At 52.3% G+C, this 26,152-nt stretch overlaps 1 protein-coding gene across 4 annotated transcripts in view; it reads right to left on the reverse strand.

Annotated features, from left to right (window-relative positions):
• The window catches only part of PDE4A (phosphodiesterase 4A), a 42,351-nt gene continuing 16,199 nt past the window's right edge, over positions 1-26,152 (reverse strand). For 3 of the 4 annotated variants that reach the window (XM_034996848.1, XM_034996849.1, XM_034996850.1), the window contains exons 2-15: positions 16,234-16,425; positions 15,384-15,420; positions 15,191-15,261; positions 14,401-14,450; positions 14,119-14,231; positions 10,475-10,568; positions 8,837-9,060; positions 7,572-7,670; positions 7,306-7,470; positions 6,978-7,077; positions 6,628-6,782; positions 6,291-6,413; positions 5,717-5,899; positions 1-3,170 (exon numbers count right to left, since the gene is read on the reverse strand). In XM_034996848.1, coding sequence (XP_034852739.1) covers positions 2,481-3,170; positions 5,717-5,899; positions 6,291-6,413; positions 6,628-6,782; positions 6,978-7,077; positions 7,306-7,470; positions 7,572-7,670; positions 8,837-9,060; positions 10,475-10,568; positions 14,119-14,231; positions 14,401-14,450; positions 15,191-15,261; positions 15,384-15,420; positions 16,234-16,425 — 2,296 coding nt within the window. In that variant the 3' untranslated portion in view covers positions 1-2,480. Of the gene's footprint in view, positions 3,171-5,716; positions 5,900-6,290; positions 6,414-6,627; positions 6,783-6,977; positions 7,078-7,305; positions 7,471-7,571; positions 7,671-8,836; positions 9,061-10,474; positions 10,569-12,088; positions 13,088-14,118; positions 14,232-14,400; positions 14,451-15,190; positions 15,262-15,383; positions 15,421-16,233; positions 16,426-26,152 lie in introns of those variants that run through there. The other variant, XM_034996851.1, reaches the window with a different exon arrangement.

Consider the following 26,152-nt stretch of genomic DNA (forward strand, 5'->3'; position numbering starts at 1 on the left):
TTTTTTCATTTTCTTTTAATGCAACATGAAGGTTGCAACACCAAAATGGCCAGGATCCTGGGAATTCATAGAACTTATAGGGGTAAATAAATGCCCTTGTGCCTGTTTATCAAGTTTAATGTCTGCACAGCAGAATTTGACCAGAGACCTTTTATCATAGCCTGGCAGCCAGATGGTGGAGGTGTTATCAGTCAGGCCCCCTCGAGGTTTCCAGGAATGACTCTGAGATTCCAGAAGTACCCAAGAGGTCTGTCAGAGATGCTGTGTAAGAGAAGTGGGCTTTACCTGGGTCTGCTGGCCTCCAAAGACTGGTCTGAACCTCCACTTTACAACCTGGAGTCCTTGAGCAAGTGCCCGGTCCAGGCCCCGGGGCAGGGCGGGGCGGGGCAGCTGCCTCCAGCCACACTGTTGCCCCCCTTCAGGTTCTATCTATCCCTTTCCCCTTACCCCCACCCCAGGCAGATAGTGCAGGAGAGGTAGACCTCCCAAGAACAGGGTGGGAAAGGAAGTCAATAAGCCAGGAAGATCAGTGAAAGCCTCGATTTAATTGGAGACAAGATCGAAGGATTGATTATCGACCAACGGACCGACTGATTGATCGTCGAAATGGACAACACAAGAGCAGCTCAGGGGGGGTTCTGTGCCCCCCCTGGGAGAGGAGCCCTGATTGGGGGTGGGGTTCCAACTCACCAGTCACACCTGGGTAAGGGGGAAGGGGTAGGCTCTGCTCAGCCCTCGCCCCTTACAATGACACGACTTCCCATCAAGCGGCAGCGCGGAATCCACCCTTTCGGGGTCTATGGTACAGTTTGTATAATACAGTGGGAATGGGGACTCTCTCTCTGGGAGACCCCACCCCTCCTTCCCCTGACTGGGTCTGCTGGGGAAGGGCAAGTTTATTTTCCCTTTTTGCCTCTGTAGAATAATTTACAAACCAACCATACAATATGTACAAAAAAAAAAAAAAAAGAGAGAGAGAAAGAAAAGAAAGAAAACCAAAAAGAAGTCCCACTCCAGTCACTGGCTGGGACAGAAACTAATGTCGCTACAAAAATGAACCCTGTACAGCATCATGAGGGTGGGAGTGGGAGGTACTCCCCACAGGGATGGACAGACAGATGGAAGGCTGCGGGCAGCTGGGGGCTACAGTACCGTGTGCTCAGAATTGGGGGTGGGGGAATGAGAGAGAGGCCCTGCCTTGCCCAGCTGCAGAACTGGGCCCAAGGGCATAAAGGGGGGGGGGGGGGGGGGGTCTTTCCTTCCAAACAGTCCCCCATGGCTTGGAGAAAAAGGGCCTTGCATCTGTCTGTCGTATTGCTCCAGGAATAGCTAAGGGGTGAAGGGGAGGCGTGGCCAAGTGGGGGCAAAGGAGAAATGACTTTGGTTGGTGCCAGGGTGGGAAAGGGCTGCCCAGAAAGGGGGTGTGGGAGTACACTGTTATTGCTTCCTCCTAGGGCAAAGGGTCATGAAGGGGGTCAGGAGGATGCTGGGGCGGGGGAGGTGCCCAGGATGGGGGCTCTGGGCCTGGTCCCACCCCACCCAAGGTGCAGGTGGGAACCACTGCAAACCCCTCTCCTATGGCCGTGGGGATCATTAAGGCAGAAACAAGAGGAGAAGCAGCTGGAAGGAGGGGTGTGGTTCAGAGCCATCTCCCCCCTAAATGGAGAAAATTCAAACAGAACCCAAAGTGGAAGGGCAAGGGGATGGCAAGCGGAGGGGGGATCAGGCCCTCCTCGAACCTCAGACCCCAGGTTAGTGGTGTGAATATCCCTCCAACACCTTCCCTCTGCTACATCTGAAAGCGCACAGCTCCCCTGTCCCCGTCCCTGCCCCTGTCCCCCAAGTTAGTATTGCCAGGTTTGTGCAAAATGAGGCGGAAGACTTCTGGGGGTGGGGGTGGTGGGCAGTGAGCCAGAGAGGGGCTGGAGCTGGGGCCTCCCCTGGTGACAGCCCCCCAGAGCCCCCGCCCAGAATGGCTATTCCTGGTTAGGTTCCAGAGACCCTCCAAAATTCAGAGGGAAAGCCTGGAGGGAGGGAGGGAGGGAGGGAGGCACGATGCCTGCTTGGGCCCACGCGGGGAGCCCTAGGAGGCTGGAAGACTGAGCCTGGGACCTGGGGCGGGGGAGGCGGCTGGGGAGGGACACAAGGGGTTTAGTCCGGAACAGGAGCGTCTACAGTGGCTGTGTTTTATCCTGGTTTTTTTTTTTTTTTTCTTTTTCTAAAAATGTAACAATTAAAATTCCAAAAATAAAATCCCTTCCGGGACCTCCGCCCCTTGTTCCCCAGCCCCCACCTCCAAAAAGAGGCCCCGTGGGTGGGGGTGGGGGGAAAGAGGAAAAAAAGAAAAGAGAAAAAAACCCACTTTTCTGTTTTCTTTTTTCTCAGGAGGCCCAAGAGTCTTTGAGGCAGTGGAGGAGGTGGTCGGGGGGTGATGGTGGTGGAGGGAGGCGGGGAGAGCAACAGGGTGGAGGAGCCAGGGCTCAGGTAGGACCTCCAGCCGACCCCCACCCACCAGGAGCTGGGAGTGGGGGGGGGTCCTCGCCAGATGTTCCTGTGCAGGCACTGCACGCCCTCTTGGCAGCCTGATGCTCTTTTTGGGCCCCCACCTCGGCCGCCATGGAGGGGAGGCCCAGGAGGCCCGGGGCTTCCTCTGGAGGGGGCAGGGTCCTCAAGGCAGGCAGAGGGGGACTCTCAGCAGACAGGACCAGGGGTCTGCTGCGGCCCCCAGCTTCCACGGATGCATCTGGGGACATGGACTCGTCCTCGCCCGCAGCCACACTATCTGCTGAGTCGCCTTGCTGTGTGAAGCACGGTTCCTTTACCTTCACCTCTGCGGCCATAGCCTGGCCATCCACCTCCCATAGTTCCTCAGCTGGGGATGGATCCTGAGCCAGGGACAAGTCCCGCACTTCAAATGCACCTGGGGAAGTAGACACCTCCTCCTCCTCCTCTTCCTCCAGCGTCAGCTCAAACTGGAACTTATCCGGTGGGGGTGGGTGGCCTGGCCCTCTGGGGTCCTCCTCGGGCGGTGGTGAAGGGCTCTGCCGGATGGCACTGTAGTACCAGTCCCGGTTGTCCTCCAACGTGTCCAGGATCTCCTGCGCATCTGGGTGGACCAGGTCAGCCCACGTCTCCCACAGCGGGTGTACAATATAGTCGATGAAACCCACCTGGGAGAGAAGGGAGAAAGGTACAAACTGGTGGCCCGCTGGTGCAGATCATCCTGCCATGCTGTGCGATCCAGGAGAATTTAAAAGAGGCTGATAGCAGTTAACCTTGTAATCTTGCTTCTCCAGATCCACCCTGGAAAAACTCTTGCACGGGTAAGAAAAAAAAAAAAAAATTTACATACGAGATACCAACAAATACTAGAAAACTCAGGGCGCCTGGGTGGCTCAGATGGTTAAGCGTCTGCCTTCGGCTCAGGTCATGATCCCAGGGTCCTGGGATCGAGTCCCGCATCGGGCTCTCTGCTCCTTGGGAGCCTGCTTCTCCCTCTGCCTCTCTCTCTCTGTCTCTCATGAATAAATAAATAAAATCTTTAAAAAAAAATACTAGAAACCTCCATATATCTGTCAATTGGGAATTAGTTTTTAAAAATTGTGGTACATGGGCGCCTGGGTGGCTCAGTTGGTTAAGCGACTGCCTTCGGCTCAGGTCATGATCCTGGAGTCCCGGGATCAAGTCCCACATCGGGCTCCCTGCTCGGCAGGGAGTCTGCTTCTCCCTCTGACCCTCCCCCCTCTCATGCTCTATCTCATTCTCTCTCAAATGAATAAATAAAATCTTAAAAAAAATAAAAAAAATAAAAAATAAAAATTGTGGTACACCACAGATATTAATAATGACTTTTTTTTTTTTGCAACAAAGAAAAACTAGAAATAACTCCATGGCAGGGTATTGCCTAACCCACTTTGATATTATCTTCCCTCCTTATTTTTTTTAAGCTTTTAAAAAAATATTTTATTTATTTTTCAGAGCAAGAGAGAGCACAAGCAGGGGGAGCGGCAGGCAGAGGGAGAAGCAGGCTCCCTGCTGAGCACAGAGCCCGATATGGGACTCGATCCCAGGACCCTGGGATCATGACTTGAGCTGAAGGCAGACGCTTAACCGACTGAGCCACCCAGGCGTCCCTCTTCCCTCCTTATTAACAGAATCTTGATTTTTCTTGGTGGAAGCAATGCTTCCCCTACACAGCTGAAAACTACATTTCCCAACCTCCTTTGCAAAGAGAGAGGGTGGCCATGTGACCACAGGTAGATGGAAGATTGGAGCTGGGGTGGGAGTCGGGAGTAGGGGTGCTGCCTCAACTGGCAGAGACCTCTCCTCCCTGCTTTGTGGCCAGAATGGCTAGAGCTTCCACAGCATCCCTGACTACGAGAGGCATCTCTGGGGACAGAGGCCCCAAGCTTCTGATGATTGAAATCTCCTAGGTGCCTGACCATTTCATGAAGCCAAAGGGACCGATATTCTTCCTCGAGGCTTTTTTACATAAGAGGGAACACAAATGAACGTTTATCTTGTTTGAGTCACTGTGAATTTGTAACTCCTCGACACCTAAATGTCCAGCCACAGGAGAAAAACCATTAGCTAGTTTCCCCAGAAACCATTAGCTATCTAAATCTGTGAGAATACTATACAACAGTCAAAAGGGATGCACTAAATCGACGTGTAATAACTTGGACAGATCTCCAAGGCACTGTTTGGGGAAAAAAGCAAACTGTATAAAAATACGTATATGTTGATAAAATTCATATGTTTTAAAAAAGCAAAACCCATGGGGCGCCTGGGTGGCTCAGTCGTTAAGAGTCTGCCTTCGGCTCAGGTCGTGATGCCAGGGTCCTGGGATCGGGCTCCCTGCTCCGCGGGAAGCCTGCTTCTCCCTCTCCCACTCCCCCTGCTTGTGTTCCTCTCTCGCTGTCTCTCTCTCTGTCAAATAAATAAATAAATAAAATCTTTAAAAAATAATAAAATAAATAAAATAAAATAAAAAATAAAAAAGCAAAACACATGAACTATTTAAGTTGCCTGTAAACATAACCATAATAAAATGTATGAAACTGGTTTTCCCAGGTGTTGGGAGGATGGGGGTGATCTGCATGCTCAGGGGACATTTGGAAGTGTCTATAAATATTTTTGGTGGTTCTAAGTGGAAGGGGAGGGTGTAGGCCAGGGATGCCGCTCTACATCCTCTAAAGCGCAGGACGGCCCCCGCGATAGAGAATGATTGGCTCCAGATGTCAACAGTGCCAGCGCTGGGTAACTCTGGTCTGGAAAGGCATGCACAGTCAACTGGGAAAAATAGGTCTCACCAGGGAGGAGACTGGAAGTGGGGAGGGTGAGAATCCTCCACCAAAAATCAAGGACAAGATCGGTGGCCAGGTTACAGGGAAATTGAGAGGCCGTATCGACGTAAGGTCTGTAACTAAGAGCTGGGTAAGTATCATTATTAATGCTGTTTGGTGGCTACAAATGAGTTAGAACTTGTTTGACTCAGGTCTACAAACGGTGAGTCCAGAGGCCCAGTTTGGCTGTTCTGTAGGAGAGAAAATGTTGCAGATTGCCCATCAAGATAGAAAAGGAAAAAAAACAAACACAGAATAACCTGGCTTTGTGGAGGGGCAGGTCAGGAGCATCTGGGCCTCTCAGAGCTCCAAGCCAGCATGGGATGGGGAGGGCCACCCTGCTGCCTTCCACAGGGGCCACAAAACTGTACCTGAGACTTCTCCACCGAGGCCGTGTGCTTGTCGCACATGGGGCTGATCTCCATGCCCCGCTCCCGCTCCCGGTCACCCTGCTGGAAGAACTCGGCCATGATGCGGTCGGTCCACTGGCGGTACAGTTCCAGGGGTTTGGTGGGGTTGCTGAGGTCCGCACAGTGCACCATGTTCCGAAGGACCTGCATGAGGTGGGGCACCTTCAGAGGCCATGCCCCTGTCCCAGTGTGGGACCTCATGCTTCCTTACCTCCCCCTTTATGGGGAGAGCGAGGAGAAGGCGTGGTGGGGATATGGAGAGAGGGAGGAGAGGAGAGAGGAAGGGAGGGGGAGAGAAAAGGAAGAGATGGGTGGGGGAGAGGAGAGAAGGCAGTATTGAGGGAGGCAGTAAGAGGAAATGAGGAGGGATGGTAGGAGATGGGGGTTGGGATGGAGAGATGGGAGGGAGAGAGAAAAGAGACAGGAAGATGGACAACATGGGAGCTGGAGGCTGAGGGAGGGGAACCACCCAGATCCAAAGGGGAGAGAGGAAGAGAGAGGCTCTAGTCTCCCTATATGGTGGGCGAGGAGGCACCTGGATGCGGTCGGAGTAGTTGTCCAGCAGGAGGACCCCCGAGCTGGTCACTTTCTTGGTCTCCACCATGGTCTTCAGGTCTGCCAGGAGGGTCATGTGTTTGGACATGTCCGTGGCCAGCACCTGTGGGTGAGGGGGCATGACAGGGGACGCTGAAGCCCTGTTCTGGGTTGTACTGACCCGACCTGCGCCTCTCTAGTTTTCGCTCAGCACAACCTGTCCCCAGCCCCCACAAGGGACGCCTCTCCCGGGGCTTCCAGTCCTGGACTCAGACCCTGCCGCTCCCCACGCCTCACAGGCGACCTTTCCAGTCGGTCCCCGCTCCGGCCCCGCCCACCATGTCGATGACCATCTTGCGCAGGCTCTGCCGCTGGCGCTTGCTGAGGTTCTGGAAGATGTCGCAGTTGTCTTCCTGCAGCAGCTTGAAGCCCACGGCCAGGTGGTGGTTCTCCAGCACAGACTCGTCGTTGTACATGAGCGCCAGCTCCGAATCTGCGGCCCAGGCCCAGGCAGGTGGTCAGAGGAGCGCAGGGACCACCTGGGCCCGCCCCCAACCCGGCAGGCCCCGCCCAACCCGGCAGGCCCCGTCCAACCCGACAGGCCCCGCCCCAACCCGGCAGGCCCCGCCCAACCCGGCAGGCCCCGCCCCCAACCCGGCAGGCCCCGCCCCCGCGGGCGGCCACTCACTGGTGTTGATCAGGAACTGGTTGGAGACCCCAGGGTGGTCCACGTCATGAATGGCAGCCGCGAAGAGGGCGGCAAGAATCTCCAGGTCCGTGAACACAGCCTAGGGGCAGAGAGTGGGGGTCGGAGAGAGACGGGTTAGAAAGATGGGGGTTCTGAGAGACGGGGTAAGAGAGAGATGGGGGTGTCACAAAAGAGGGGGGTCAGGAGAGAGGGATAAGGACCAGAAAGAGGAACAGGATCAGAGAGGGATGGAGGTCAGAGACCCAAGGCCACAGAGACAAACGGGAGACGGGAGGCGGGCAGTGAGAGACGTGGGGGCCAGGCTCACATCGAGCGCGGGTGTGGCCAACAGCACATGCGTGGACTGCAGCACGTCAGCCGCGTGCAGGCTGTTGTGGTAGGCCACGTCGGGGTGGTAGTGGTCCTCCAGGGTCAGCATATAAGTCACCATGGTGTCCACCGGGATGCGGAACTTCTTCAGCAGGTCTCGCTCCTGAGGGTAAGGTACGAGGAGGGGGGCAGTGACTCCTGCTGGCTCTCCGCTCTCCACGGTGCCCCCCTCCCTCGCACCCTGCGCCACTCGGCCCACCCTACCTGAAATATCGTGTACATGATGCAGCTGAGGGAACGGCCTCCGGCGTATTCTGACACGCAAAAGATGTTCAGACCCCACTTGTTCAGGTTCTCCAGTTCCTGGCGGGGTTGGAGGCCAGAGGTCAGAAGCCCACAAGAACCAGGGCCAAGCCCCTACCCATTTGGGTCAGAAGTTCCTCTTGGTTGATCTTCACCCCTCCTGACTCTTTCCTAGCAGTTCAGAGCTCTGGTCTGAAAGTGGCACCGTTATTGCTTGCCCAGGGGGTGGCATGCTCAGGAGCATGGAATTTACCGTGCGTGTCCTACCAGCCGGAAGATAACAGGGCAACCACAGCGACTGTGTACTGAGTGATTATTATCTGCCAAGCATTACACTAAGTGCTTGATCTCATTTGGTTGGTTTGAGAACCAAAGCCCAGAGGAGTGATGAGACTTCCCCAAGACCCTGTATCTCACAAGTGGCCAAGCCATAATGTTAACTCAGCTAGACTGACCCCAAAGCACAGTTTAACTTCTGAGCTAAACTGCTCATCAGCGCCAGGGGGAAAGGAACAGGGGCTAGTTCTCCATGTCTCTCCAGGACCCTGAACAGTGCCAGCACACAGTAGGTGCTCAATAAATGCTGGGTGACTGAAGGTGGCACAGCCTAGTGCCGGCTTGCAGGTTACAATAAATGGCAATTGAGTAAGCCAACAAACATGCACCGCATCCGCCGTACAAACCCACGTGGGAGCCCCTTGGCTTTAGGTGTCACGGAAGAGCCAGGGGCTGAACCCAGGTCTGGCCGGTAGTGGATGCTATGGGGGTTCTGACCAGACCCCCTTCACTGATGGGTGCACCCATCCCCCACCTGCTGGGACTGCTGCCTACCAAGACTCATGCCACACTGTTCTCCAGAAAACTGCTCTTGCCCCTACGGGATCTACACAGAGGAGGTAATGCTGTCCACTCTGGGGGCAGCTCACAGCCATGACTGACGCAGGGGTACAAAAGTCCAGCACTCTTGCCTTAAGGTGGGCTCAACTCTGGTGGTGTTCACACTCCAGAGCTCCATGATGGGTCAGGCTGAGGCCCGATGCTAGCTGACGCCACCTCCTGGCTTAGCTCCTTCCTATCCTGCTTCCTTTACTCCCCCTCTCCTGAGAGTCTCATAACCCCAGGATACCTGAGTCCTCATTTCAGACTGACCCAATGCCCAGTCCCTGTCTGGGCCCCAGGAGACACCTGTCCCTCTCTAGTCCAGCCCCTGCGGAGCTGCCACTCACTTGGGCCAGGAGCTCCTCTTGGTCGGTCTTCACCCCAAAGCGGGGGATGCTGGAATCATTCAGGCTGCTGCTGTGCATCAGCTTCTTCACCCCTGTGATCTGAGACATGGGCTGGAATTGCGGCCCAGGGGGCGGGGGCTGCTGGGAGGGTCTCTGCCGTGGGGCTGACTGTTTTTCTCGATCCTTCATTGTGGGTGATGGAATCTCCACTTCATTCTGCTTGTCTGCAGAAGATGGAGGAGAGACAAGCATTAGCACCTCACAGAGATGCCCTCATCTGGCCCTCAGTCCCCCTCCCCTGCTCCCCACCGTGCCCTGGGAAGGCTCACTCAGGAGGGCAGACCCCTTCAGGGTGTCATGCTTTTGGTTAATTATAGGCTGGAAACCAGAAAGAAGGTAGGAATTCTTCTGGGAAGTGGTGGGTTGGAGTGGGGACCCTGGGGCTGGCCCGGAGCTATGGGGTAGCCCCAGTCTGATCCCCAGGTTTGGCAGGGGGGTGGCATGGGAAGTCAGGAAGCGAGGTGGGGATGCTAGAGAGAGCCGCTGCCTGCCCTGTATAGGCAGGGAAACTTCTTGGGCAGGGAAGACACCTCCATGGTGACTAAGAGTGCTGATGGGGGTGGAGAGCACTGAGAGGCGGGAGGGAAGGGTAGTCTCTGGCTCCATGAACCCTCCCACCAGCCCACCCCTTTGACACCAGCCGCCCGGGGGCCAGCCCCAGGAGCCCTCTTCTTGAGCTTTCAAGGGCTTCCAGAGCCGAGCCCGGACCACCCATTGTGACCTGGGGCCCTGCCAGTCAATAACAGGGTCTAATAGGGGTTATTTGCATGCCGTGCTCCCATTGGCTGGATCTCAGAACTCTGCATGGCCACACCCCCATTGGCGGGAGCATTTGAAACTCTGAACTTCTCTTGAGATCGGTGCAGAGCCATTCTCCAGAATTTGGAAACTTTTGGTGATAAATTGAGAGGGTGAAATTATCCTCAGCTTGGGCTCTTGGGTTCAGAGATTAGGACGAATTGGAGGTCCCGAGGAGCTTGAGGGTTCTAGTGAATTTGAGGTATTCTGTATAACTGTACTGGGTATGGAAAATTTGGAGGAGTCTGCTGAATTTGAGGGTCATATCAAGTTGGATGATTCTACTGAATCTCAGCTTGGAGGTTTTTTAAAGTTTGGGGGTCTCTTCTGGGCTCCTAAGGACAGCGGTTCTTTTAAGTTTGAGAACCCTACTGAGGGTTTGCGGGGTCTCCTGAATTTGTGTGGGGGAATCCGAGTTTGGACACTCTACTGAATTCGAGGAGGTCTTTCAGCCTGGAGGCATTTAAAGTTTAAGAATTCTATTTGAGTTTGTGGGTTTCTTGGGGTCTTGAGTTTGAGAGTTCCATTGTGGTTCCACTGAGTTTGGAGGGGCTCTTCTGTTTGGAGAGATTTTTTAATGTGGAGGTTCTATAAAGTCGACATCCCTCTGAGTTTGGGGGCATCGAGAGTATGGGAACTCTTGAGCATGGTAACCTGGATCTTTGGGGAATTAGGAGTCAGGGTCCCTTGGGCAAATGTCAGCAATAGGACCTGCGGTCTGGGGCAGCCCCCTCCAGTCCAGGCGTGCAGCCTCCCCACAAAGTGCTGCCCTTCACTCACCCAGGAATGTGGTAGAGATGTACTCAGAGACCTGGTTTCCTGACCTGCTCATCTCTGACAGGTGTGTGAGTTCACGGTTTAACATCCTCTTGAACTAAGGTGAAGGAGGCAAGAAGGAAGGAATGATGGGGAGACCGGGCATCAGAAGGTGGGGGAGGTCAGCCCCTCCCAAGAAACTTCTGAAGACCCCACGAGTTCCTCCTACTTCTCTGCTCAGCCAACAGAGCCCTCAGCAAGCTGCTAGAGGGGAGGGGTCAGCCCTTCCTCTCCTCCCAGGTCTGGATGGAGGCCCCAGGCTGGGAAGTCAGGACCCAGCATACCCCTCCCTTCCTGAGGAAGGGGGGCACCCCTCCCCAGGCTTCCTCCTCCTCCGGCCCAAAAGGAGGAGCCAGAGGGGCACCTGTGGAAGGGAGGGGCTCCTGCCTAACAGTGAGCCAATGGGGTGTCAGGAGAATCCCATCGCCATGGTGATGGGAGTCTCCTTAGCAACTCCCCCTCCAACCAGCTGCTGAGCTGGGGGAAAAGGGGGCAGGCTGTAGGCCCCTTAACCCTTGCCTTCCCAGAGCTACCCTGGCCCAAGTCTTCCCAGATATGGACCCCACTCCCAAGGCGTCCTGGCCCCCAGCTCCAAACGCAGTTTGGAAGGAGAGAATACAGTCTCTCTTTTGCAGGAGAGAATGCAAGTTCTGGGTGAAGAGAAGGTTTGGCAGGGGCAGGGGAGAATACTGAGCTGAGGAAACCTTGTTCGTTCACCCAGGGGAGGGGGGGTTCCCATCATAGCCCCCTCTCCCCCAACCTCAGAGGGGTGGATAGATGCACAGATGAACAGAGTATACATAGAACCAGGCCTGGCGGTCCCTCCTGGTCCCCCCACGCCACTTCACACAAGCGTCTGCCGTGACATTGTGCATGGAGGAGAAAGGGCATTGGCTCCCCGCCCCCAAGCTCCACCAAAGCACCCCCAAACCAGGAGCAGACTCTGTCCAGAGAGGCAGGAGGGACACCTGACAGGAAGGGTGAGCTCACGTAGCCCACACCAGGATGGGGCGCTTACTCCTCCCACTGCTGCCAGAGACCCCAGTTGCACAGAAAGATACACATACACACACAAGATGGACCCACAAAGTCACACAACCACACACAGAGTCACAGACTACCATCTCACACCGTTCTACACGGCCACAGACACACAACTCAAGGGGCATACACAATAAGGCGGTCACTGACACTTGGGGTCACATGCCCCAGAAAAATCACACAGCTCTGGGCTCACAAACGTGTCCCAACACACACCACCACAAACAGAGCCGTATGATCTCAGAGAGGGCCACATCATGACCCAGGCAAATAAGCATATGGTCAGACAGCCCCACACCACTGCAGACACACACAGGCGACTGCTGACAGTCATACCCAGCAAGAGACCCACATCCCCAGCCACCCCCTCTCCCCGCCCAGCCCGGGGCCACACAGAGACAGACAGTCACAAGGTTCCATGTCCAGGCCACACACGTGCACAGCTGCACCCACCAGCCCACACCAGGGGCTGGAGGCTCCAAGGTGGGAGGGTCAGCGCCAAGTCTCCTGCCCATCCTCCTCCCCGAGTTCCCCTACCTGGTCCCACCAGCCCACCAGCCACGGCTTGGAGCAGGTCTCACAGAAGAAATCCACCAAGGGCATCTTGGAATCTTAGCCCCGCTCGGGGCTGCCGCACAGAGAGGCTGGGCTTGGGGAGTCCCGGGGCTAACAGCCACTGTGTGTGGGGGGAAGGGGGGCGGCTCTGGGCAGGTGGGCAGTGCAAGGGGGAGCCGCGGAGGGGCCTGGGCCGGCCCAGCAGGGCTGGGGGCTCCCCTCCCCTCCGCGCTCCCGACAGCAGCCCTGGTTACATGGTCTGCCAGCCCCTGGCCCTGATGGGCCCCCCCGCGGCAGCGGCTGGAGGCGGCCTGGGACGCCTGCCCATGAGGGGGCAGGGCGAGGGTCCCGGGAGGTGGCTTCGGAGGCTCTGGGCTCCGTATGCGCGCCCGTGTGTGCGCGTGTGCACGCTCGCTCGCTGCGGCACTGGCAGGCTGCATGCGACGTCAGGTGGTGCGGGGGGGGGGGGGGGGCGTTAAAGGGGCATCCGAGCCCGCAGGCCTAAGCCAAGATCCAGGTGGGCTGCCAGGGATAGGCAGGGAGGCACACACACCCTTGGGAGGACACGTCCCCTCCGTGGACATACCCGGAGACAAAGACACACACCCAGACACTCTACACATTCACAGACACACAAACACTCTGAGACACACCTTTCCCACCAACCCGCACGCAAGCACACATCACACAGTCACAACTCTGATGTCCAACACATTTACAGGGAGTTGGTTGGGCGTACAGGATCTAAACACTTTCAGACACACCCCTTCCAAGAACACAGACTCACACCCAGACGTGGAGACACACACCTAGGGACAAACACCCAGATTTACTGGCACACTTAACACACACTCAACACTGCCACAGACACACTTTCAAACAAACACAAATACCCCTGTGACCTTGGGCACAAACAGACCCTGAGGAATCCACAAGGGAATGCTCACACTCACACCCACAAATACACACACACACCATTGCAGAAACACACCCGAAGACCTACATTTAGAAACAGTCACATTCTCAGATGCTCAATACACCTTCAGAGACACAATCACCCTCAGACTCGCATGTTCCCAGACAAGCCTCCACCCACAGGGGTGTAGGCACCCCCTAACACAGACACCTCCACCTGCACATTCATTTCCTGATAGGCATCCTCCCACGAAGGCTACCACCAAGCTGCACAACTCCAGAAAACATCATTCATATTGCCTGCTTTCTGAATGGTGCCCTCTGGAGTTGTGCAGTACACAATCTGCACAGCTGTACATGGAAGCCTTGCACCCTCCCCTGCAGCCCTGTAAGCACACACACGCACAGAGTCTCAAACACATGGAGATACACACTCAGATTCATTCCTAGACCAACTCACACTTGTAAACATACATACCCCTCTGGCACAGGCCCACACACTTACAACCCAGTATAATCGCCTGTGCACACCCATACATCCTCCGTAGGTACACATCTGCACGCCACTCCTCCTGACTTCCTGATGTGCCCTCTTAAAACATCCCCTCCCACCTCACCTTGTGCTGCAAATGTGTAGCCAACACATTTGACAGCCGCACAGACCCACAATCACATATACACTTGTAGACTCTAGCATAGAACAACCCCCCTTAAGAGAGACGATTGTCTACATACAGACGTACAGACACCCACACCCATACACATCCACACACACCAGGCTCCCCCACCCCTGGGAAAAGTCAGAATCCACAGGAACAGGCAGCCTATGGGGTCCGCTCCGCCTGGGGATGGACTCCCACCTCATAGGCCCCATCCACAGGTTGGCCCCGCCCCATGGTTAGCCCCACCCCAGACCCCACCCAGCAGTTAGCCCCACCCCACAGGCCTAGGGAATGGCCCCACCTCGTTGGCCCTATCCAGAAACCAGCCCCGCCCCCAAGGGTGGCCCCGCCCACAGGTCCCACCCAGCGGTTGGCCCCCATCCTCAGGCCCCGCCCAGGGGCTGGTCCCGCCCTGCGGCCTCCAGGCCCGCTCACCTTGTGGGAAGCCATCTCGCTCACGGAGCGGTAGGTCTGCATGGTCTCCAGCTGTTCGAGACACCAGTCCAGCTCCTCCAGTGTCTCCCGGGCCAATTGCTGACATGTCTCTTCTAGAGAAGGGACAGCACAGGTGGTGACCCAGAGGCCCCAGCCCGTGATGATGGGGGTCCATCAGGTGAGAGGGGTGCTGGGAAAGGGCAGTTAAGACAGCCACTTCGAGTGAGGGGACTCCCCCCAGCAGCAAGAGGGGCGCTTTCCCACCCCCCTGGGCTTTGTTACCTGACAGCGTGGCCTTGCAGACGGGGGTTGGGCCGCCCAACGGGGACCGTCTGCAAAGAAATGGGGCTCCAGCATCAGCCTGTGCACCCCGATTCCTGCCTCCCCCTCTCCATGAATAATGCCAATTTTCCTTTTCCTGAGCGCTCACTGTGTCCCATGTACTCAGCCTGCAGCTTCTCACAAAGCCCCATAAGGACCCATTTTACAGATGAGGAAACGGGCTCAGGGAAGTGACAGGGCTGACCAGAGGTAGGGACAGGTCCTTCGTCTCCAAAATTCCTGCTTCCTTGAGCATCTCTCCCAACTCCTGGAGGGAGCGGCAGTTCTCAGCCACGCCCCTGCCCCCGCGTAATAACTGCTGCTATTTAGTGAGCACTTACTATGTGCTGCACAATGTTCTCGCACTTTTCTATGTATCATCTTCCAGACTCCTCACAGCAGCATCTAATGGAGGCCCTATTAAATTCCCATTTTATAGAGGGGGAGCAAAGGTACTACAAGATGCTATTTGCCCGGAAAGTTGGCATCGGGGCCTGGAGTGGCCCCAAGCCTGGGGTAACTGGCTACCCTTGGCTTCACCACCATGTGTTTGGACCCCTTGGTCTTTATTTTTAAGTTTCTGTCTTAGGCATTCAAACTGCAATGGTTTACTGGCTCAGAGGGAGCTGTTGCCTGAACAGAGGCTTGGAGAGGTCAAGTTCCTGCCTGAGGTCACACAGTGGAACTAAGAGTTGAACCCAGGTGTGCTTAGCCTTGTGATCATGAGCGCTGGGGCCCAGCTTTGACTTACCTGTTGCTGGGAATGGGCACATTGGTCAGGAGTGAGAAGTTGCTGCGAACACCCCGGAGACTGGCCAGCACCTGGGACAGGGAGCAGCAGTGAGGGGAGGGAGGCACCCGGAGGGGCAGCTGGGGCTAGGCCCTTGTCCCCAGGTGTGGGGGGAGGGTTGGGGCCCCTTCTCTCCTTAGGAGAGGGGTCTTACCTGGGCGAAAGGTGTCACAATGAGGTCCTCAGCATGCCTGCAATCAAGGACAGGGGCAGGTCAGGCATCCTCACGGTGGGACACCCACGGGCCTGGGTGGAGAAGGGCTAGGGTGCCAGAGAAGCAACTCTCTAGAGCGGACACTCTGTGGGGGTTGGGCCTGGGGAGGTTGGTGGGCTGGGAGGGGAGGCCCCAACAGGTGAGGGGAGAAGGCACTTACTACCTCCCAAGGGTAGACACACCCTAAGGGGGTTGGTCCTAAAGGAAATGGTGGTCAGAGAGAGGAGCTCACGTGGGTGGGCAGAGACAAAGGGGATGGCCACAAATACACTGCCAAGGCTGGGCTTGGTGTACACCGTGGGTAGGAGGGGGTGGGGAGCAGGAAGGAGTTGGGGGGGCTGAGGTGGGTACCTGGATGGGTAGGGCCAGGGCTGGAGGATCCAGCGAGAGGGGAGGGGACTGAGCAGGCCTGGGGGGTGCTCACACCTCAACAGGTGGTCATGATAAGGGGGGCTGGCTTAGGGAAGCCTGAAGCGGGGGGGAAGGAAGAGGGGGCTCAGCCAAGGTGGACAGTCTGTGGGAAGATGTGGCAGCAGGGAGGGGCTCAAGTGGAGTTCCCTCCTTGTTGGAGGGACAGGCTGGGGGGGACCAGGCCCCAGCTGCCCATGCGTAGGAGTGGCCTTTGGCAGGCTGGGTGAGTGGGACTGGGCCCTTGCTGTGGGCAAGGGGGCTGTTTACTTTTCCCTAGAAGGGAGAGGTGGCCCGGGGGCTTGGGCAGTGTCCCCACTCCCTGCTGGCAAGGGCAGCTTATGTTGGGAGCAGGCCTGGAGGGTGAGAAGGGGGTGCTCACGCCTCGCTGGTGACCGACGAGTTCCGGGACATAGTTTTGGGGGACATGTCGTAGTCGCTGTCTGAACGGTACAGGAAGGACTCCCGGCGCTGGCTGGCAGCGGCCCCAGCATGCAGCACGAGGCCCGGGCTCGCCTGCGAGTCCAGGGGGCTGCGGCCAGGAGATGGCGTGGGCCCATTCTCTGCCTCGAAGCTGTAAGGGGATGGGCGAGAAGAGGGGTCAGGGGAGCTGAGATGGCATTGGGGAGGTCAAGAGGAATAAGGGTGCCAAGGAAATTCCTGGTAGAAGTGGGCGGGTCAGATAGAAAACATTAAAGAGAGACAGATATCCCAAAAGAGATGGGAGATGGGGAGCTGCAGAGCTCAAACAACTATTGAGCGCCTTTGTGAGCCAGGCTCTGTAGAGGTGCTGGGGACACAGCAGTGACCGAGACAGACCACTATCTGTCCCTCAAGGACATGGCATGGGGAGGGCTGGACTATAAACAGGTTAGCCTAGTGGCAGTGCACATCCCAAAAGTGTGGGGGCCTTCTTGGCTCTACTCTTTCCTCAATGCCTAAGGCTATTCAGAATCTGTCCACTTCTCATCCCCTCCTTGGTCAGCCCTGTCTCATTGCTTGCCTGGACCAGTGTATTTGTCTCTGCCCTGGCCCCTGGCTCCTGTCTTTGCCCCTCAGTCTGTTCCCCTCCATGTGTCAGGTCACAGCCTTCTTCTGCTCAGACCCTTCTGTGGCTCCCAGCTCACCCAGAGCAAACGCCAAAGTCCCCACTGTGGCCCACAAGGCCCTGCCCCATGACCTCCCAGTCTACCACTCACTCACTCTACTCCAGCCATTGATGGCCTCCTTGCTGTTTCCTAAACATTCCAGATACATTCCTGCCTCAGGGCCTTTGCACAGGCTGTTTCCCCTCCCCAGATCTCCAATGGCTCCTCCTTTACCTCCTTCAGGCCTCAGCTCAAACCTTGTCTTCTCAGGAGGCCTCACCTGACCAACACATCTAAGATCTGAATCTCTGCCCTAATATTTTATATTTCCGTTCCTTAAGAAAAAGAAATACTACTTACCTGACATACTCTATATTTGACTTCTTTACTATTTGCCTTCCTTTCTAGAACTAAGCTTTGCAGAGCAAGGATTTTTGTCTGCCTTGTTCATTGCTCTATCCCTTGAGCCAGGAAGATGGCCTGGCACACAGAGGACACCCAATAAATGTTTACTGAATAAATCATAAAATGTAACGAATGAATAGATGAACTGGATTCTGCCATGCACAGAATTAAAAACGAGGTGGGTGACTGAACGTTACTGGAGAGGTGATTTGAGCTGCTGTAGCTGAGCCAGGCCTCTTTGAGGAGGGGACATGTGAGCAGGCCCTGAAAGATGAGAAGGAGTAGGCCACTGGTCAGGAGGTAGGAGAAAACACATGGGGGGGAGGGGCTGGGGGATGGGATCAGCAAGTGCAAAAGCCCTGGAGCAGGATTTGGTTTTTGTCTGAGGACTAGCAAGGAAGCTCGTGTGGCTAGAGGGGAGATACAGACTGTGATGGAGCTACAGCTACAGAGAGAGGGGAGGAAGGTGGGACCCCAACCTGGTGGCACTGGGAAGACAGAGATCCTCAGGACGAGCCAGGGAGATGCTGGCTCTGCCAATTCCCAGAGGTGTGACTTGGGGGGAAATGGCTGAATTTCAGTTTCCTCATCCACAAAATGGGGACAAGCACCACCTCCCTCAGGTCATCCTGGTGACCAGTGTGAACACAGGTAAAATGCTCAGGATGGTGCCTAGCACAGAGCTCAGGAAACACTGCCAATTGTAAGTCAATCAGCCCCATACATGCCACCTGGGCGTGGACTCAGCAAGGCAGTTGATATGGAGAACTGAGGATGAGTGTGGGGAGCTATATGTGTTGGCAGCATAGTGTGTGGCCTTCGGAAGGCCACTGCCCTCTCTGGGCTGTTACCCTGTTGTTAAAGTGAGGGGGTCAGACTGGTCAGCTGACTTCAGGCTATGCTCTGGTGGGTGCAAGGGGGCAGGGGAAGGACATGGAACCCTCCCCTTTCCAGTCCTACCTATTAAGAATCAGTGTAAGATTTTATTTGAATGATCCCTCTGCTAAGTAATAAGTCTGAAATCTCCTAGAGTAGGACAGCGAAACCAGCATCCATATATTAACCTTTTTTCCTGGGGTAGGGGTACAGGGAGGGACTCTGTTGATTCCATTTTACAGATGAAGAAACTAAGGTCAGAGAGGGTAATGATTAGCTCTGGGTCACACAGCAAAAGCACGGTGAGGTCAGAATTCAAACCCAAATCTTGTTACTCTTCAACTGTCACCCTCTACCTACTCAAGTCCCATTCGAGCACATTCCCACCACTAAAGCAAATGTTCCCAGGGGCCAGGCAGCTGACACCAAAGGCAGGGTGGTGCTGGGGGCCCTGAGCAAGCAGCTATTCCAATTTTAGGAAAGAAATAAGAAATTTTAGGGTGCCTGGGTGGCTCAGTTGGTTAAGCAACTGCCTTCGGCTCAGGTCATGATCCCGGAGTCCCGGGATCGAGTCCCGCATCGGGCTCCCTGCTCAGCAGGGAGTCTGCTTCTCCCTCTGACCCTCCTCCCTCTCATGCTCTCTGTCTCTCATTCTCTCTGTCTCAAATAAATAAATAAAATCTTAAAAAAAAAAAAAGAAAGAAGAAATTTTATTTTTTTAAATTAATTTTTAAGTAGGCTCCATGCCCAGTGTGGAGCCCAATCCTGGTCTTGAACTCATGACCCCAAGATCAAGCCCTGAGCTGAGATCAAGAGTCAGAGGCTTAACTGACTGGACCACCCAGGCGCCCCAGAAATCAGAAATTTTAAACAACCAAAAATCCAAACTTCTTTTAAAAAACAAAATGTCAAAAAACTTCTTAAAAACTCTGAAAACTTCTGCTCTGCAAAAGACACTGTCAAAAGAATAAAAAGACAAGTTACATACTAGGAGAAAATATATGTATGACAAAGGACCTGTATCCAGGCTATATAATGAAGTCTCCAAACTCAATAAAAAGAAGACAAGGAATTCAATTTAAAAATGCGCCAAAGTCTGGACAGATCGTCCAAGAAGATATACATATGGCAAATAAGCACAGGAAACACCATTACTCCTTAGGGAAATGCAAATTAACACCAGGAACTATCCCTTCACATCTACTAGGATGGTTCAAACAAACAAGAAACAACTGACGATAATGGCAAGTGGTGAAAAGGATTTGGAGCAACTGGAACCCTCCTCATCCATTGCTGGAGGGAACACCAAGTGGTTTAGCCACTCTGGAAGGCATCTGGTCAGTTTCTTAAGCAATGAGTGTGATCCAAAATCCACTCCTATGTTTATACCCAAGATAAGTGAAAATACGGTAGACCTTTGAACAAGTGGGTTAGGGGTGCTACCCCCTGCGAAGTTGAAAATCCACATATAACTTTTGGCTCCCCCAAAACTTGACTACTAACAGCCTACTGTTGACCAGAAACCTTACCAATAACAGAAACAGTCGATTAACATGTATTTTGTGCATGTATTATATACTATATTCTTACAATAAAATAGAGAAAAGAAAATGTTATTAAGAAAATCATAGGGGTGCCTGGGTGGCTCGGTCAGTTAAGCGTCTGCCTTCAGCTCAGGTCGTGATCCCGGGGTCCTGGGATTGAGTCCTACATCAGGCTCCTTGCTGGTGGACAGCCTGCTTCTCCCTCTGCCTACAGCTCCCCCTGATTGTACTCTCTCTCACTCTCTCTTTCTCTCCCTCTCTGTGTCAAATGAATAAGTAAAATCTTTAAAAAAAAAAATCATAAGGGGGGCACCTGGGTGGCTCAGTCAGTTAAGTGTCTGACTTTGGCTCAGGTCTTGATCTCAGGGTCCTGGGATCGAGCCCCCAGTCAGGCTCCTGCTTAGCACAGAGTCTGCTTCTCCCTCTCCTTCTGCCCCTCCCCACGCTTGTGCTCTCTCTGTCTCTCTCTCAAATAAATAATTTTTTTTTTAAAGATTTTATTTATTGGGGCGCCTGAGTGGCTCAGATGGTTGAGCATCTGCCTTCAGCTCAGGTCATGATCCCAGGGTCCTGGGATTGAGCCCCGCATCGGGCTCCCTGCTGCGCGGGAAGCCTGCTTCTCCCTCTGCCACTCCCCCTGCTTGTGTTCCCTCTCTCACTGTCTGTCTGTCAAATGAATAAATAAAAAATCTAAAAAAAAAAAAAATTGTATTTATTTGACAGAGAGACAGCGAGAGAGCGAACACAAGCAGGGGAGTGGGAGAGGAAAGCAGGCTTCCCGCCAAGCAGGGAGCCCGATGCGGGGCTCGATCCCAGGATCCTGGGATCATGACCTGAGCCGAAGGCAGACGCTTAACGACTGAACCACCCAGGCGCCCCAATCAATAAATGTTTTTTAAAAAAGAAAATCATAAGAAAAAATTCATTTCCAGTCCTGTTCTATATATATATCAAAAAAAGTCTGCATCTAAGTGAACCCACACAGTTCAAGCCCATGTTATTCAATGGTCAACTATATATGTTCATTCAAAAACCTGCACACAAATGTTTATAGAAGTTCTGCTCATAGGGCGCCTGGGTGGCTCAGTTGGTTAAGCGACTGCCTTCGGCTCAGGTCATGATCCTGGAGTCCCTGGATCGAGTCCTGCATCGGGGTCCCTGCTCGGCAGGGAGTCTGCTTCTCCCTCTGACCCTAATCCCTCTTATGTGCTCTCTCTCATTCTCTCTCAAATAAATAAATAAAATCTTTAAAAAAAAAAAAAGGGGGGCGCCTGGGTGGCTCAGTCGTTAAGCGTCTGCCTTCGGCTCAGGTCATGATTCCAGGGTCCTGGGATCGAGCCCCCGCATCGGGCTTCCTGCTCCGTGTGAAGCCTGCTTCTCCCTCTCCCACTCCCCCTGCTTGCGTTCCCTCTCTCGCTGTGCCTCTCTCTGTCAAATAAATAAAATCTTTAAAAAATAAAAAATAAAAGAAAAAAGAAAAAATAAATAAAATAAAAAAAAAGTTCTGCTCATAATCACCAAATACTGGAAACAACCAAACCAAACATGCATCAACCGGTGAATGGATAATTTGTGGCAGACCCATACCATGGAATACTATTCAGCATAAAAAAAAATTGGGGGGAGGCGGCGCATGGGTGGCTTAGTTGGTTGTGTTTGACTCTTTTTTTTTTTTTTTAAAGATTTATTTATTTATTTGAGAGAGCGAGAATGAGAGAGAGAGAGAGTACATGAGAGGGGGGAGGGTTAGAGGGAGAAGCAGGCTCCTCGCCAAGCAGGGACCCCGATGTGGGACTCAATCCAGGGACTCCAGGTTCATGACCTGAGCTGAAGGCAGTCGCTCAACCAACTGAGCCACCCAGGCGCCCGGTTGTGTTTGACTCTTAATCTCAGTTCAGGTCTTGATCTCTGGGTTGTGGGTTAGGCCCCACGTTGGGCCTGGCGCTGGGCGTGGAGCCTACTTATTTTGATTGACTGACTGACTGATTGATTTGCCAGAGGCGGGGGTGGGGGGGGAGTGGCAGGCAGAGGGTGAGGGACAAGGAGCCCGATGTGGGGCTTGATCCCAGGACTCTGGGGTCATGACCCAAGCCAAAGGCGGACGCTCAACCGACTGAGCCATCCAGGCACCCCTGTGGAGCCTACTTAAAAAAAAAAAATTTTTTTTTTTAACTACTGTGAAATAATAAGAAATATATATTTGGTCTCTGCCCTGGTTTCCTGTCACACAGTTCCAAAAACCCTAGGAATCTCTGCAGTGAAAAGTGTCTTTCTATGCTAAGAGATGACTATCTGCTGGGGACACCTGGAGAGCCTCAAGGGGGAGCCAACCATGTGGTTAGAGGGTTGGAGCTTTCAGTCCCCCTCCCTGGACCGGAAGGGAAAGAAGGAGTCTGAGTGAATCACCAATGGAAGGGCCAATGATTTAGTCAGCTGTGCCAACAAGATGAAGCGTCCATCAACATCCCTGAGAGTATCTGGGTTGCTGAGCATACTGAGGGGCTGGGAGGGTGGTGCACCTGGAGATGGCATGAAGCTCCATGCCCCTCCCCTTATACCTTGCTCTCTGCATCTCTTCCATCTGGCTGTTCCTAAGTTGTATCTTTTCTAATAAACCAGTAATCTAGTAAGTGCACTCTTTTCCTAAGTTCTGTGACCAGCTCTAGGAAATTAACTGAACCTGAAGCGGGGGTTGTCGGAAACTTGACTTATAGCCGATGGGTCAGAAGCACAGGTAACACCCTGGACTTGAGACTTATGCTAAAGAAGGGGCAGCCTTACCAGACTGAGCCCTTAACCTGTGGGATCTGTAGTAACTCCAGGCAGTTAGTGTCAGAATTGAAACAGAATGTAGTTCACCCAGTCAGTGTCACAGAGAGTTGCAGAATTGGTTGATGTGAGGAAAAAAACCACATATGTCTGGTGTCAGAAGTGAAGAGTCAGCAAGAGTAGAAAGAAACAGCAGTTTCCTTTTTAACTACTGATACACAAAACAACTTGAATGAGTCTCAAATGAATTTTGCTAAGAGAAAGAAGCCAGCAGTGGGGATTACCTGTGTCAAAACTCAGAACTGACTAATAAATGAATTTAGCAAAGTTGCAGGATACAAAGTCACCAAAAATCTGTTGCTTTTCTGTACACTAACAATGAATAATCCCAATAGAGTATTATGAAAACAATTCCACGTACAATAGCATCAAAATGAATAAGATGCTTAGGAATGAACTTAACCAAGCGGACAAAAGTGCACGGAAAACAAAAATGTTGCTGGAAGAAATTAAAGGCACAAATAAATGAAAAGACATCCTGTATTCAAGAATGAGAAGACGAGGGGCACCTGTTAAGCGTCTGCCTTCAGCTCAGGTCATAATCCCAGAGTCCTAGGATCGAGCCCCACATCAGACTCCCTGCTCGGCAGGAAGCCTGCTTCTCCCTCTCCCACTCCCCCTGCTTGTGTTCCCTCTCTCGCTGTGTCTCTCTCTGTCAAATAAATAAATAAAATCTTAAAAAAAAAAAAAAGAAAAGAAAAGAATGAGAAGATGGGGCACCTGGGTGGCTCAGTCAGTTAAGCATCTGCCTTCAGCTCAGGTTGTGATCCCAGGGTCCTGGGATTGAGCCCACATCAGGCTCCCTGCTCAGTGGGGAGCCTGCTTCTCCCTCTCTCCCCTGCTCGTGTTATCTCTCTCTCTCTCTCAAATAAATAAAATCTTTAAAAAAAGAAAAAGAATCTTGAAAAAGAAGAACAAAGTTGGAAGACTCACACGTACCGATTTTAAAATCTACTACAAAGCTACAATAATCAAAACAGTGTGGTACTGGCATAAAGACAGACTGACAGGCCAATAGAGTCGAGTAAACCCAGAAATAAACCTTCACATGTATTGTCAAATGATTTTCAACAAGGGCGCCAAGGCCATTCAATGGGAAAAGGACAGTCTCTTGAACAAATGGTGCTAGGAAAACTGGTTATCCACATGTGAAAGGATAAAGTTGGATCCGTACCTCACACCATATACAAAATTAACTCAAAATGGATCAAAGACCTAAACGGAAGAACAAAAAACTATAAAACTCTTAGGAGCTTCATGACATTGGACTTGGCAATGATTCCTTGGATATGACACCAAAAGCACAAGCAACAAAAAATAGGGACACCCAGGTAGCTCAGTTAAGTGCCTGCCTTTGGCTCAGGTCATGATCCCAGGGTCTTGGGATCGAGTCCCACATCAGGTTCCCTGCTCAGTGGGAAGTCTACTTCTCCCTCTCCTGCTCCCTCTGCTTGTTCTCTCTCTCTCTCTGTCAAATAAATAAGTAAAATCTTAAAAAAAAAAAAAAAAAGAAATTGCACCTCATCAAAATTACCAGGTTTTTTTTGCATCAAAGGGCACTATCCAGAGAGTGAAAAGGCAATCCATAGAATGGTAGAAAATTTTTGCAAATCATGTATCTGATAAGGGATTAATATCTAGAATATATAAAGATCTAAAACTTAACAACAATAAAAAAGAAACAACCCAATTAAAAAGTGGGCAAAGGAATGAAATAAACATTTCTCCAGAGAAGATATGGGCATACCTCGGCGATATTGAAGGCTTGTTTCCGGAACACTGCAATAAAGCATGTCAGATGGATTTTTTCTATTTCCCGTGCATATAAAACTTAAGTTTACACTACACTGTGGTCTATTAAATGTGCAGTAGCATTATATCTAAAAAGTTCATTACCTTAATTGAAAAATACTTTATTGCTAAAAAATGCAATCATCTGAGCTTTCAGTGAGTTTTAGTCACCAGTCACAGTTTGCCATAACAAATATAATAATAATGAAAAAGTTTGAAAAATTGCAAGAATTACCAAAATGTGACACAGAGACACGAGGTGAGCAAATGCTGTTGGGGAACTGGCACTGATAGGCTTGCTTGACGCAGACTTGCCACAAACCTTCAATGTGTAAAAACCACAGTATTTGTGAAGTGCAATAAAGCGAAGCACAATAGGGGCGCCTGGGTGGCTCAGTTGGTTAAGCGACTGCCTTCGGCTCAGGTCATGATCCTGGAGTCCCTGGATCGAGTCCCTGGATCGAGTCCCTGGATCGAGTCCCGCATCAGGATCTCTGCTCGGCGGGGGGTCTGCTTCTCCCTCTGACCCTCTCCCCTCTCATGTGCTCTCTCTCTCTCTCTCATTCTGTCTCAAATAAATAAATAAAATCTTTAAAAAAAAGAAAGCGAAGCACAATAAATAAGGTAGGAGTGCATACAGATGGACAATAAGCACATGAGAAGATGCTCAACACCATTAGTCATTAGGGAAATGCTAATCAAAGGCACAAATGTGATATCACCACACACTCACCAGAATGGCTAATATTTTTAAAAAAAATAAGGGCTTCTGGCTGGCTGAGTCAGTAGAGCATGTGAATCTTGATCTTGGGGTTATAAGCTCAAGCCCCACATTGGGTGTAGAGATTACTTAAAAATAAAATCTTTAGGAGGTGTACCTGCGTGGCTCAGTCAGTTAAGCCCTGCATCTGGCTCCCTGCTTCATGGGGGGCCTGCTTCTCCCTCTCCCTCTGCCCCTAACCCTGCAGGTGCTCTCTCTCACAAAATAAAAACAGATAAAATCTTTTTTTTTTTTTAAGATTTTATTTATTTATTTGACAGAGAGATAGAAGAGCACAAGCAGAGGGAATGGCAGAGGGAGAAGGAGAATCAGGCTCTGCACTGAGCAGGGAGCTGGATGCGGGACTCAATCCCAGGACCCCGGGATCATGACCTGAGCCGAAGGCAGACGCTTAACCATCTGAGCCACCCAGGCGCCCCAGATAAAATCTTTTTTAAAAAAATGAAATACTCAATACTCAAGAATTGAAAGCAAGACTAAAAGAGATATTTGTAAACCAATGTTCACAGCAGCATTATTCACAATAGCCAAAAGCTGGAAACAAGTCAAGGGTCCATGAATTGGTGAACAGATAAAGGCAATGTGGTGTATATTACCAATGGAAGAGTATTCAGTCTTAAAAAGAAAGTGAAATTCTGACATATGCCACCGCATGGATGAACTTTGAAAACATTATGCTAGGGCGCCTGGGTGGCTCAGTCGTTAAGCGTCTGCCTTCGGCTCAGGTCATGATCCCAGGGTCCTGGGATCGAGCCCCGCATCGGGCTCTCTGCTCAGCGGGGAGTCTGCTTCTCCCTCTCCCACTCCCCCTGCTTGTGTCCCTTCTCTCGCTGTGTCTCTCTCTGTCGAATAAATGAATAAAATCTTTAAAAAAAAAAAAAGAAAAAAGAAAAAAAGAAAACATTATGCTAAATGAAATAAGCCAGACTCAAAAGGGCAAATATTGTGAAATTCCACTTATATGAGGTCCCTACAGTAGTCTTATTC

This window comes from Mirounga leonina, unplaced genomic scaffold (assembly GCF_011800145.1).
Source record: "Mirounga leonina isolate KUSES-001 unplaced genomic scaffold, KU_Mleo_1.0 Mir_94, whole genome shotgun sequence".
In the NCBI taxonomy this organism is placed as follows: domain Eukaryota; kingdom Metazoa; phylum Chordata; class Mammalia; order Carnivora; family Phocidae; genus Mirounga; species Mirounga leonina.